Below are 14,506 nucleotides of genomic sequence, written 5' to 3' on the forward strand. Positions count from 1 at the left end.
TTTTCTAAGGATTTAATTTGAATTATTCAGCTAGTTTCTTACTTGAATCAGATAAGTGGTTTGGGATCGGTTAGCCTTAAATTTCCAGCAAGCCAGGTGGTGCATACTTGTCCTTCACATTCCACATCTGCAGATCTAAGGGTTTTTCTGTTTGTGTGCATTTATTATAGCACAGAAGTTTTTGGCTCTGATGCAGTTATGATAACCAAGGTAATGGTAACCAAGGTACCGGTGTTTTTCACACACTTGCATCTGTGTTCTTTTAAAGATCTTGATAATTTTTGTGTGGAATTACAAGTAGTAGTTTAGTAGTCACTAGTGGAGTAAGCTGTCTTCTGGGTGTAGGCAGAGGAAGTTTGGTTATGTGTCATGGCTCATACTTGTTTGCTTGCATATATTGGAGAGTTTTCCTGTGGAAATTACTACAGTTTATGCTGGCATGTGCCAGATGAGAATAGTGGCATCAGTGAGTCCTGGCTTCTGGGAATCGCCTTTGGATGGTGGGTTTTCGTGGGTGCCTGTTCACTTTTTTTAAGCAATGCCGCTTTTGTAGTCTCTGCTAACAAAGATTTAAACCTTCACAGTGTAAACTCCAGGGAGTAAATATTCCTTTCCTAATGATTCCTGCTTCTTCTCTTCCCAGCTCTGACCGAAGGTTATGTTGGCACTCTGCATGAAAACAGACATGGTAGTTCTGTGCAGATACGAAGGCGAAAGGCTTCGGGGGATCCTTACTGGGCATACTCGGGTGAGTTGACTTCTTCAGAGGATGGAAACAAGAAATAGCTCCAAAACCACTTTGTTTACTTGATTTTTGTTACTGGTACACTCAGAAATACTTTAAATTAGTTTTACAGTGTGTTTTCTTCTGCTGACTTTGTTGCAAACTCCCTTTACACAAGTCCTCTCCTTCCTTGTATTCATGCTGTTTACCTGCAGGGTTTCCCTTATTACTCTGCTGTTTCTCTGTCTTCTTTTAGTTTCTTAACACCCCCTTAAAAAGGCACATTCCCACAAACTTTTCTTTACTCTCCCTGTCCAGTTGCTGTATTCCCAAGCTCACCCTATGCTTACCCTGTTGAGCTTTCTAGGAGGACTGTGAGCATCCACATATACATCCAGATTAAAAAAAAAAACAAACCACACAAAAAAACCCCAAACAACCCAAAGCTAGAAATTTTGCAATTATTTCTCTGTGTGCATGTGTTTTTCTGGTAGTATATAATGATGACAGTGAAACCTGTCAGTGCAGCATCACACCAGGATGTGCGATGCTGAAAAGGTAGGATATTGGGAGGGTATTTTATTGTTTGTCCCACTGCCCTTATGTGTCTGATGGAAAACCTGATGTGTCTGCACAATTTTGAAATGTCACAAATCAAAATACACTTCACAATGATGTTTTTGATGTATGGTTTGACAGTTGGTTCAGGTCTAGAAAATTCCAGCTCTGTATGTGAAGTTGTTAAAAAAAATAAAAATCAGCAACTTGAAATCATGTTAATAGCTGTGTTGGCTCAATGGAAAAACGACTAATATCTAGACCGTTTTTAATGAAGATTTCAAGCATTATAAAGAACTTTTTGTGTGCTTTTCTGGAAGATCTGAGATGCATTTCGAGCACTTGGTGCTCTTCCAAGAGGAATGTTGTGCAGGCCTACTTTCAGCTGAAGGAAAAACATTACTTCCTAAGAAGTCTGAATACTGATACCAGATAAGCAGGCAAATGTTAATTTTTGACTGCCAACTCCTCTGTTTTATACAGACCGTAAATTTCATTGGAAATGAATAATTGTAGGTAAGCTTAAGAGGTTTTTTTACACAAAATACCAGATGTCACAAGTTTTCTCTATTAGCTCTCAAAATACAAGTGCTCTCATTTGCAAATGAGGTCATTCAAGTGAAACAAATTTAAACATTTTAATAACAGAGGACAAATGACCACTTTTGTTAAACTTTGAGATGATTATCAGATGGACAAATATATTTCTACAAGATATACTTCTATATTGCAGCTTAAAATAGCTTTAGATTTTAAGCCCCCAAACTGATAAAAAGTAGAAATAAACAAGTAGAGGAAAGATTTGTCTGTTGAAATGAATGGCCTACTCCTATCTGCTGTCTTCTGTAAAATATTGCAAGTTAAGTGCTACTTGGCAGGCTTAATTTGTTTCTGTTACTGAAAAATGTATTTGGAATATTCATTGCATGTGGTTAAATGAAAGTGTTTTTAAAAAGGTAAGACACCAGTGGAATTATTCTGTTGTTGTGTCAAAACTCTGCTTGAGTTACTCGACTCTTTTGTTTAACTTGTCCTGGTTTAATGAAAAAGGAGGGGCAAAAAAAAGGGGGATAAAAAACCAACCCCCAAAGCAACAATCGAGCAACCAACACCATCTCCCCAGCAAACCAAAACCACACAAACGCACCAAACGCCAGTTTATGCATATGACAGTTTTCCTAATTTTATTTTTTATGCTGTTCTTCCTCTGAGTAATATCACACATTCACCCCTCCAAAAAAGCTTTTATCACCCACAGATCCTTTTAGATATGTCAAAATAACGTGTATAGTCCTGATGTGTAATTATACATTACCTTTTGGGGTTTTGCATCTTTTGTCTATTGATAAATCTGCTCCTATGAGGAAAATAGCCAATCTGTTTTTCAGAGAGCAGGTAGTGACTTCTCAGCTGTCAATCACATGCCATTTTACCTTTTTAGTGCTATCTAATTAGAACATTTTGTCACTATTGCCAATAAAAGGAGTAAATTAGGAGATGGAAAAGGTGCAAATGATATATTTACCAGCCCTTGTCAAGAAATCAGAAGAGGATATAATATGTTTTTCTCAGGATGCTTTGTCAGGCTGCTGTTTGAACATTGAAATGCTATTTCAGGGGAATGTGGTTTTGGACCAAGTCTTCCAACTGCAACATGGGGGTCTTCTTCACCAAAGGTTTTGTGATGCAAAATACAGGTGTGAGCAAACAGCGAGGTACTGTGTGTCACCGCTGTGGGGGTTGTGTGTATAGTGCACCTGAGTGAGCCCGTCCTGGAGGTGGATGGAGATCTGGTGTCCTGAGCCACGCTGTGATTGCTGCCCGCGAGGAGGAGCAGCTTTGCCCCGCTGAGCCCCACAAAGTTTCTGGGAGAAGGAGGGGCAGAGCCATGTGCTAAGTGTGAATGCTGCGATGCAGGCAGCAATTTGGGTTGTGTGTGAGCGGGAAAAGGCAAAGACAAGTAGTGGTTTGGGAAAGACTTAGTTATTTCTAAAGGAGTTTTCCAGGGTTGATGTTATGTCCTGCCAAATCTCAGTATTGTCAGCGTCTCTCCAGGAAAGAGAGGAAATTAAAATAAGCAATTAGGTGAGAAAAGGAGCCTGTGCTCCGTTAGAAACTGCGTGTTTCTACAGGCTGCTGCTCTATTATGGCTTTTTATATGTGAGAGTTTCTCTTTCTTCCCCTCACTTGGTTCCTTCCAGCTCCATGTGGGATTTTCTGCCAGTTCAGCCTCTCTTGTTTGTCCGTATTTGCTCACTGACTGAGCCAGAGGTAATGAAAATGCCTGGGTTCTGTGTTTAGTTGAAGATAGGAATAAATGGTGGATGGCAGAGCCCAGATGCCAGACAGATGTTTGTTTCTAGCCGAGCACAGTGAGGAGGATGATCATGTTATCTCTTTCTTTCTCCTTGCTTCCTCATTCCCCAGAAAATTTCCCAGGAACCCTGAGCAGGGCTTGGCTAAGCAGTTTATATACGAACAATGTTTGTCTTGCAGGAAGGGTTTTGGATGTGATTATTAAGTTTTACATCAAATAAGCCTACAGAGAGTGGAAACCTTACTCTGCAGTAAGCAATTAGCCCATGTCGATGATTTCCAAGCTCTTGCACAGACATTATCTGGTAGGCCGCTTCCCTTCCCTATCCTCAAATGGTTAGGCCAGCTCCCCTCTGGTTGCTTGAACAACGTCTGCTGGCTCAGCCCCAGCAGTTTGGGCAGGGAAGGAAGTTATGTGCTGGTGAATCTGAAGTTTCTTCTAAGGGAATTTGCCAACTGGAGTAAATAAGACCAGGACAGCTTTTGCCAGCTGTCAGTGGGCAGTCATCTGCTAAACCCCAATGTTGACCAGCACACCCATGTCTCTGCTGGACCTACATTAAGCTGAACTATGGCTTTATATTGATTTGTAATGATTTCTAGCAGCAGAGGATTCTCTACGTTTATGGCTGTGCCTCCCTGATTACAGAGCTTTTGTTTGTTTGAACTTAAGTGTTATAAATCCTGAGCTGGGGGTGGAGAGGCCTGAAAGCAGCCAGCCAGTTGTGGTTTTCCTGCAGTGCAGAGAGCCCTCAAGTCTTTATCTTCCACAAGATGTGTTTCTCCTGTACTGTCATACTTCGAGTAATTCCTCTGTAGCCTGTTGGAAACCCTTCTGCTGCTCAGTGCTCTTGTGGAGGGTGAATGGTCTGGGAGCTGGTTTAAACTCTGGACATCAGGAATTTTCCTGAGCTATCTGTGCCATTACTGCCTGGTAATATTGCTCCTCGTGGGCACAAGAGTTCAGAGAGGATAAACTTCAATTATTGATCAGGCATCAGACAGCCCTTGGGTCTGTAATATTTGTATAAGGCACCTACATACCTAAATGTCCCTATGACAGGACACTTGGAGCTTCAGTGCCCTATACAGAGCTGTGAAGCCTGTACCACAGAGCTCTTGCTTCACTGTTCAATTGTAAAGGAAAAGATTTTTAAGCTATATAAAATAAGCCTGTTGTCTACAGACACAATTCTGGCTGTAACATTTATTCCAGTTCAGAAATAAAACTCGCAAAAAATAAAGACTAGATAATTAAATGAAGAAGGCCCATTTTAAATGGGTTCTGTCAAAAAGACAGACGGAAACACAATCAGCCTTTCAGAAGAAACTTCGTTAAGTCTACGCTAGCAGCTCTTTAAACCAAATTTCAGTGTTTGCTCACTTCTGGAACAGAAGACTAAGTTGTCTGTAAATAGGAACTGCAAGGCTGAGCAGAGACTGAGATTTCCTAGATGTTCTTTTTAGGATTTTTCAGGAAGTTCAGACTACATTTCTAGAGGCATTTCTCCATGTGTGTGTATTTGTGTATGTCTTGGCAAAGTATTTATTCCATGATCGTGTCTTACAGTTTGCCAGAAACTTCCTAAATTGTGACTGGCTACATTACTTGTAGTGTAACAGGAATGTGGAATAGGTGCAGCACAGTCAAAGCAAGAAGCAGGTGTGGATCCTGAATGTACTTTAGTGAAAAGACAAGTCTGAAATTATTTTTAGCCCTTCTTTATAATTGCCACAGAACTCAGTATGTTTCTAATACCTGTAATCGTGACAGATGGCAGTTCAAGTGCCTCATTATCAGTGTGGAAGCATTTTTGTAAAGATATATGTGCTGCTTTTTGAAAAAATCAACAGCAGCAAAACAGAACGTGAAAAGAAATCCTACAGAAATTTACAATTGAAAAGTCCACCACATCCAAGGCTTTCTGACTGGCCCTCCCTTGTGTAATGTATGCTACTTCACATAGCGTGTGTATGTACTCCAGACATATAAAGATGCCTCTCAGTGTCAAGTGTTGCATCTGTCAGTGCTGAGAACACTTTGCTGGTGACCTGAGCAGACCCTGTTTTGCCTTGCATTAGCTCAAAAAATTGGGTAGTGAGAGGGTCAGGTCTTAAGGACAAGATTACGATATGAGATGCTGACGCAGATGCCTGTATCTTACGTGATAGTAGCTCTAAAGGGCCTGTACCTACTTATATCTGTTTTTCTTAAAAAACATTCTGTAAAATTAATGAGATGGTAGAAAACCAGAAGTGGCTGTGAGGAAATATTGCTCCTTGCTCTGTTGCTCAAATCGGGGAAATTCCTCTTGGAGTCTTCTGGTGTAAGATGTGACATCTGATTATCCCCAGTATTGACGTGTGTGATCGGTGGGTACGGAATGGGAGGCTGCGGTGTCCTGGGACAGGAAATTGCAGGCGATGGTGCCTTTGTCCCTGGAGTTTCCCAGTTGAGCTGTGCTGCTGTGCTAGTGGTGCTGGTGTACCCTGCTCTCCTGGTGGCTGTTCTGATCAGCCTCAGTGCTGCAAGCTGACTCATTCAAGGAATGCTCTCTTTTAAGTAATAAAAAACATTTGGGCTTCTCAGAACAAAAAACCAGACACTGTCCAAGGACATATACGTGTTCTTTTTACTTGTTTATTTATCGATGGCTTTGTAAAGAAAATCCTATGTAGAAAATGCATACAGTTGTTTTTTTCTCTCTTTAATCTTACAGTGTATTCAAGGCATCTCTTTCCTCTTTCATCTGTCATTTTCTATGTGAAATTACTAGCACTACTTATGATGCTTCATTTCTTTTTGCGTGTCCTTACTGATGTATTTTCCTGTATAAAGTGTTGGATCCTTTCTCTCCAAGGTTCTGTGCAACCACCATGAACATTAGTAGAATTTAATAGAAGAAAAAAAGGCTTTTCGAGAGTAGGAATGACCCTGTGAGTGGGGAAAAATGTCCATTAAGAACAGGAACTGTGGGCACACTGTCATGCTAGTGGACACTATTGCTGTGTGAATGCTTTGTCCTACAACACTTAGGCAGTTATTGCTGTCCTTTTAAGATGCTATTATTTAAAATATAGCCGGTGGTGAATGTAAGAATTGAGTGTTCTTCTCAAAAGCAATTGCTGGCATTAAAACAGGAAAGATCAGTGAAGGTTATTTCCTGAAAGAATAGCAAATGGTGTTAACTGTGATGAAATGTAACTTGGTGATGTCCTTTGTAAATGTGTGGATTTCTCTCACTTTGCTTAGATTGTTCTCATTAAATAAGCTGCTAATGTGAATTGGACAGGAAATAACCAGCACATAGCAAGGAAAGCATCAAGACTTATTGAACTGAGAGGTAACTAATGGCCTATTTGCCATGGTCAGTATTTCACTCTTTCTGTCCCTCAGAATAATAAATCCTGATATTGACCAAAACTGGTGTGCTGCATGCACCGTTCTTGTTCCACTGTAGGAGCACTCGGCTCCCTTAAGTGCAGGGTGGTCAAAATGAGCAGGTTCTGGCTCTCTCCCTTCCTCACTCTTTTAAGCTGACTTTCTAAAGAGGAGCGAATCTGAGAGAATTAGGAAAAAATATTCCCATGCATATTGGCTCTGATCAGTAAACTAAGCTGTGAATACTTCATCTGGGTTCATTGGAAACGAGTGGCAGTCTTCACTGAGCCCTGCTGAAACCAGCTGTGATGCATTCGTTTCCATGTGCAATCTTATTAGGGTAACAGTTGTACCAGAAATCAATGCTGCGCTCTTTCATAAGGAAAACATGGAAGGCCATAGCTTGAGAGTTTGCTATTACTATCTAAGCATGAACCCTGATGTTTTTAATGTGCACAGCTAAAGCAAGTGGTGTATTGCTGTGTGTTCTCAAATAAACAGGACATACTGCCTGTATGTCTTGATGGTTTGTGTTCTGACGGTACTGGGTCACGAGTCTTCATGTCCACGAGCAAGGCACTGTACAAACGTGCACTAGACATGTACTTGTCTGCAGAATCTGTATCAAACCGTGTGCTTACAAGGAGGATGTCAAGGAGAATGCTTTTTATCTTTCTTTAGCTATCCTGCGTTGTGAAGTAGCAAATACAAAATACTGTCTTTTGGTTTTGCTATGAGAATGAAGAAATAGGTTTGCAAGTTCTTATCCCTGACAATGGGATATATCTTCCTGCCCATGAGCTGGTCGGTTCAAGCACACGTTTGTGTCAAGTGTTTAACATCAGCAGTCCTCTGAGGAGAGCCAGCCTTGCCGGAAGCAGCCCAAGAAATCTGTATCGTTTTTACTAAGCCGTATTGCTGGGGAAGGCAGCTCTGATGGAGAGTTTTGTCATTTATGTTGTTTGTCTATTGGCAAATTCCTAAGTAATCTGCTAAGAAAACCTCGGATGGCAATTTAGTTTCTACTTAAGACACACAGACACGATTTCTGTATTGAATGCCATTAATACTGCTTTGTCTCTCTTGCTGCCACCTTTTCTTGTGTGCCCCGTTTACAGTTTATTCCAAGTACTTTCATAGTCAATCCTAATATTCAGTCTATAATGAAATGATTGAATTTTTAGACGTTGGACATGGTTATGGTGAAATTGCCTTTTTCTTAGGCAAGGTTTTTTTCCTGGAGCTGATTGTTTTCTATGATTTAAATACATTAAAGCAAATCTCTGATTTTTGAGTGCTCTGAATCTTTTACTGTCTGTGAGTAGATAGGTAATTGGCAGATGAACAGCTCTGAGAAGCTTAGATATAAGAGGTGCAAAGAACCAGATGTTCCCTCAACTTTCATTCTTTCATGAAGTTTTTTCCCCTACCACAGCACAAAAGTATAAAATAACTACAACAGCTGCTAGATGAAATCTTCAGAGCTTCAGATGCAGTTGTTTCAGTAGTACATCAAAGTGTTTTTACTTTGCAGTGCTGCAGTCACAGCTCTGGCCATTTATGCTGAAGTGAGGAAGCACAAAGAGCTGCTGTTGCTGGGGAGGAGAAGCCCCTCACTTCTTTAAACATGTACTCTGCTTTTTGTTGCATTTTCTTCCAGTGCGAACACTGGGACATTTGTAGAAAACCTCTGCAATGACAACAACCAGTGCACTGTTTTGTGAAACTGAGTGTGCTGAAGTGCAGCAGAAAGCTGTCAATTTAGCTCATTTCTAGGCATTGAAATAGGAAACAGTATGAAATATTTCAAGCTCTTTAGACCTAAAAACGTGTGAAATGCCTGTATTTTAAACATACAAAAGAAAGATGGAGTGTCTGGATAGCAGCTGCAATGCAAGTTCAGCAAATCGACTGGAGAACACACAGAAGGTTGGGGTCTACTCTTGCCTTGAGGTTCTTGAATGGTGGCAGTAATACATTGAACTTCCAGTCTTGTTTTCATGTGTAACTGAATGCATACAGGGGAGTAACAGTGGGGAAAAAAGCATGCGAGCAGCAAGGATACTGCAGTGGGAAACACAGCAAGCAAGGAAGCTCTGAAGAGCCTTGTAGTGTGCGGATAAAAAAGTCGCTTGGCACAAATATTATTGTAGTAGTCCAAGCATGAAATAATCAAGGTATGAATTGGAATTCTGGTTGCAGGATGTAAGTGAAGCCTTTGTATGAAGGGGCTGGGTAAGGCCAGTACTGCACTTGATGCGGTAGATGAGGAATAATTTCTATTATTTTGGTGTTGTCAGATGGCTGTTTTGTGTCATTCCAGTTGCTGTTCAGAAGATAACCTTCTTTTTGGTGCTTTAGGAATTGCCTCCTCTCTCTCCTTTCCCAGAAGGTGTCTCCATCTTGCAGAATGTGACTTTGAAGACATGCAGGTTTTAATCAGTACAATCCTGTAAAAGCAGCCCTTGCCTGCAAGTGCAGGAGCCTCTGCCCCGTTGGGCTCCCTTACGAGGGAGGAGTGAGCAGAAGCAGCGCTGCAGTGGGGCAGTGTCTGCTGGGGGTGGGTGGAGGTGCCATGGGTTTCCTCTGTGTTGAACCTCACATCCCTATTGGAGAAAGGGAGAATTAAAAAGTCTGATCTGTGTGTGTTCTGAGATGTCCTTTGGTACTGCAGTATGAGTGCTTAGCAGTCGGGGCTGTTCTAATTCTTGTGATATCTCTGAGGTAGCTGTGTTTACATGGTGAGAACTGAAGGACAGGGCAGTTCAAGTAATTTCTTTGATATACCCCATGTGATGTACTGCAGAGTTAGAAATTCAGCCCAAGTGCCAGTGCCGGGCACTGTTTCTTAGGCCACGCATCCAACCTTAGCAAGTACTAATTGAGGCGGTCTTGATTGCCTTAGAGACCGCCTGTTCATGGGGAGACCATGTCAGTAGCACAGGTGCTCTGAGGCTCCGGAGCTAACAGGAAGCCTTCCTGGAGGTGATTTTGCTATGGAGATTTAATTCTTCCTTCAGCAGCAAGCCGACCTTCTCCTTGTGCTGGCTGCTCTGGTGAAGGTCTTGATCTGTTTGGTGCTCTCAGTCATTTCTGATGGGGTTGGGGCAGTGTTGGGCTTGAGGAAGAGGACATTCTTTTCCTATTCAATACACTGAACATTTGGCTCTAAATTACCCAGTTTTTTATTAAAGACTATATATGCCCAAAGAGTTGGATGGGCACACTTTTAACCATCAAATTAAATAAATATGAAATCCTGCAATGGAGTGCAGAGCTGTGCATATAAATTACGTCTTTATCAGAACTTGAATGATTTTCTGGGAAATGTTTTTAACTCTCCTCTGAACTCTTAAGGGTCATCTCTGTAGCTTTCCTAACTGAGGGAGGCTATTGGCACTGGAATGATTTATTGAAGAGGTAAGTTCCTCTCCAGTTTAAAAATAATGTCAAGCCTTACTGAGGACCTGACTGTCAAGCTTCTGTTTTTCTATATCTGGTTTAATTCAACTGAACCCTGAATGAATGTTTCATAAGTATTTGTTTCCACCCACTCCCATCCCTTAATGCTGCCCAGTTGTGAGGTGACTGTGGGCTGGTAATGTTTTCAGGACAATTAGTGAGATGGCTGGATTAATTCCTGAAGAATTAGGAGCTGCGTGTCCCTGTTGCAGAGGTGAAGATTGCAACTTGAACTAACTTAGTAAGGACTGGTGGGCATCACTGACTCATGGAGTCCTTGTGGTTGAACCCTCAGTAGGGTGAGATACCTTTGAGACTTGTAACTGCTTGAAAAATCCTGAAGTGGACTGACTTCCACCAAAGGAGTCTTTGCTGCCATGACTATCAGAGCTATCTTTTTCCACCTCAAAAATCCTGCTTCCAAACAGTCCTGCTGAGTTTGACCTCAGCCAGTCTGTTGTACCTGTGGCTGAAGGAAACCCTTCTTCCCCTACATTTCTCTCTGAATGCAGTCTCAGTTCATGAATACTTGTTCCACGCTGCTATAGGATCGCAGTCTTGCAGGCATACACATCTGTCCCACCATAGCTGCTCTAGGCCATGTTGTGATCACAGCTGTAAAGACCAGGAGGGCAAGTCGCAGCCTTGCAGGCATGTGTGCAGTTACACATCTGTCCCACCATAGCTGCTCTAGGCCATGTTGTGATCACAGCTGTAAAGACCAGGAGGGCAAGGAGAGGCTGGGTGCTGTTTCCCAGATTGCCCAAGGGGCTCTGCGGCTGGCCCAAGCTGCTTTTTATACCTTGCTGTATTTAGAGCATTCAGGCCAACATCCTAAGTTGTGCAGCTGCCAGAAAGCTCAGGGGGAGCCGTTTCACTTGGGGTTCTTCATTTCTGACTCACTTGGAGAGGCTAGGTGCTGTTTCCCCGATTGCCCAAGTGTGGCTGAGCAGGGGCTGAACTGAGGGCTCTGTGGCTGGCCCAAGCTGCTTTTTATACCTTGCTGTATTTAGAGCATTCAGGCCAACATCCTAAGTTGTGCAGCTGCCAGAAAGCTCAGGGGGAGCCGTTTCACTTGGGGTTCTTCATTTCTGACTCACTTCGGAGACTTTTTAATTGTCTTGGTGTATAAATTTCCTCAGAAATGAACAAAAGAGGAAATATCCTTGCAATTGAATGTCTGACGGTGATGAGTATTGACATGTGGAGTGCAGTTTTTGTTTCTCTTCCTATATGGAGTAGCAAAACAAATGTGTCCTGTCTGCTTCCCAACTCACATGTAATACACTCAGAGCTAGAGCTGATGTGATGAAGGTCCCTTAAATTTTGATCACATATTTTGCACTGTGCTAGATTGGGACCTCACAGGACTCCTTTGCTGTATTTCACATCATTTGGTCCTTGAGCACTGGGGTCAATCCCACGTGCCCAGCTCCTGTATGAACAGCCTGGTAAGCGGATGCACTCAGAATGAAGAATTGAATGTTATGTGATTTGCTTTGCGTTTGTGTAAATATATTTCTCAAGTACAGAAATAAGATATACCCCGAGGTAACGATGGCAGTGAAGTCATGGAGAGTTTGGATCACTTCGTGTTCAGTTTTACATGCTGTCTTTTGCTCCCGAGGTGTGGTGGTGTGTCTCAGGCTGCTGGGCTCAGGCTGCAGCTGAAGCCTTCTGGCCCCTTGAGGAATGAAAAGCCATTTTACGTGCCAGATGCTACTCTGCTCCTAACCAGAGGTGACGTGAACTTTTCAGATAGATTCCAACTTGGAAGCTTCTGTGGCACTTCAGATCGTGTTTTTAATTTGTATTTCTGTTGCTGGAGACTTGAAATTGAGACACTTATCTGCATGTTTCAGTAGTATCATATGCTGATCTCTGAGGAAGGAGATTTGCTATACGAAGAGAAGTTTGCAGAGAGAATTGGATGTGACTTTTGTAAAGAAGGGTTCGGTGTACGTAGTTCAGTCACTGTTTCTATTGCAGAAGGTCTCCCCAGATGCCTGCAGGACTTAATTGCTCTCAGTGCAAACATGGAAAAGTTACCTCTACCTTAAATTTGTACAAGCCAACTGAGAGATGGCTTGGTGTTTAATGCATGAGTGGCTGAAACAGAGTGTAATGAGGTGAGGACTAAGAGCTGGAGAAGGCACTAAGAGCCTTCTCTATCTCTGCTGTTAAAAAAACAATCCAACAGAACTGTTATCTCTATGAGCAGCTAAGTGCTTTATGTGCCTGAGAGAAGTCTCTAATGCCTAAGAAGCTTTGAGCTTCTTCCATGGCCTTCAGTAGTGCTCTCTGCCACTGATCCCTGTGTTGTTGCTGGCACTTCACAAAACTGGTGGCTGCGCTGTAGCTGTAAGATCACCCACTTCTCAGATTTGGTCAGAATTAGCCAGCAGCTTCAAAAGTGATAGGGGAGGGAAGGGGTAGACCAGATGCAATAGAGGGCTCAAATGCCTAAGCCTGTTTTCTTAGGAATCTGGGCTAATCTGTTACGGGCCCCTGTTCAAAGTGGCAAGCTCTCCTGAGTAGCTTTTTGGAGTACGTGCTAGTTCAGTCCCGCTTCTGCGAGGACATCCCTGCAATTTCAGCAGATGGGTTCTTGAGGCTGGAGAACATCTGGGGAGAGTGGACAATGTCCGGGCAGTTCAGGTGCTCAAAAAGTTAATCACAATCCTGCCCCGTTGTGCTAAGTGGAGTGTAAATGTTCAGAGGAGACGGTCCAAGTCCCTGCAGCCTTTCTGTTTGAGGCCATCCATGGCCTGGATCGTACATGCCAATGAAGGAGGTCTGCACAGGAGCCATTGGAAGAGCACATGATAGTAAACATCTGTTTGGCGTTAACATAAGACTTTAAATTAGGGAAGGTGGTTGTGGTGTGGTGCCTGGACATGTGATTCTTATGATTTCTGTATGAACCGCAGTGCAGAGTACGGTAGACATTTTTAGCTTCTTTTTTTTCCCCAAAAGTACTATTGGAAACTGTAATAAAAAGTAACTGCTGGGAAAGTAGTTTTGCTGAGTTATGCTATTTTTGCAAATGCATAATACTCCATAGGCTTTTAAGTCATACTGGGCATATTTAACATTCTTTGATGTTAATTTCCTGGCATATGGACATCTCGACTTATTAAAATAAATAAGTACTTTCAAATTTAATGAAATGATGGAGGAAATGGCCTTTTTTCACATTCACGTCCGCTTCGCTGGATAATTTAATGTTTTAAAATGTAAGTTCATATTAAAGTTTAAAATTCAAGTATTGGTTTTTGAAATTCTGTAATAAAAAGGTTTTGCTGTAGAAGAGATGTATGAATTAGTGCGCATGATAACACGATTAAGACAGTCTGGCTGGTGATTTCTTCAGTACAAAATGCAAGCTGTAAATCCTCCCAGTAGGACCTACAACGATGGTCTGGTGGTGGGATCTGGTACTGGTAACTGTTCCTTTCCTGGGACAGGACTCTGTCAGACTGGGCAGCTGCCTGTATCCCAGGCTGAAGATACAGCTGTGGAAAAGCTCTCCTGCATCGTTCACCTTGTCTTTCCCCTAGAGTTTACTGTCTCTTGGAGCTTATGCTGCAAGCTGCTTGGGGCAGACACGGTCATTTGTTTATGTTGATGAGCAACAATTTTTGTCTTTTCTACTAGATTTGTATGTTTGCATCCAAGGTCTTTGCATCCAGTGGGAAGGATTTCTTTATAGCCTTAGGTGTTACTGTGTTATTAGTAAGTATAGGATATGCACTTTGGTCCTCTCTTCCGTGCTGAGGGAGGGTAAGAATTCCCTGAAGGATAAGTAATGCTCAATTTAATTGACTGGATATAAATATTTGAGTCCTAAATATTTAATGGAAATCATTGTTTGAATGCAGGGTTGTGCAGATGATGGAAGTTTGCTCTGTTTCGCATTTCTTGAGAGACTGCTTACGTGCTGTGTTGGAGCCAAGGATGGCTTTATTTCATTTCAAGGCAGACTAGAAACTGAAGAACTTATTTGCAGGGAGAAAAATGGCAAGGGACCCAAATGAAAAACCTACTCAGCTGAAGCAGAGGTG

The 14,506-nt window shown here is 42.1% G+C and overlaps 1 protein-coding gene across 1 annotated transcript in view; it reads left to right on the forward strand.

Moving 5' to 3' along the window:
• Positions 1 to 639: 639 nt before the first annotated feature.
• LOC104544270 (receptor-type tyrosine-protein phosphatase gamma-like) overlaps positions 640 to 14,506 on the forward strand; it is a gene marked incomplete at both ends in the record, with an annotated part of 268,982 nt that continues 255,115 nt past the window's right edge. The window contains one exon of the mRNA XM_010189091.1: positions 640 to 748. Within this exon, the coding sequence (XP_010187393.1) occupies positions 640 to 748 (109 nt within the window). The remainder of the gene's footprint in view (positions 749 to 14,506) is intronic.

This window comes from Mesitornis unicolor, unplaced genomic scaffold (genome assembly GCF_000695765.1).
Source record: "Mesitornis unicolor isolate BGI_N332 unplaced genomic scaffold, ASM69576v1 scaffold1557, whole genome shotgun sequence".
Lineage (NCBI taxonomy): Eukaryota > Metazoa > Chordata > Aves > Mesitornithiformes > Mesitornithidae > Mesitornis > Mesitornis unicolor.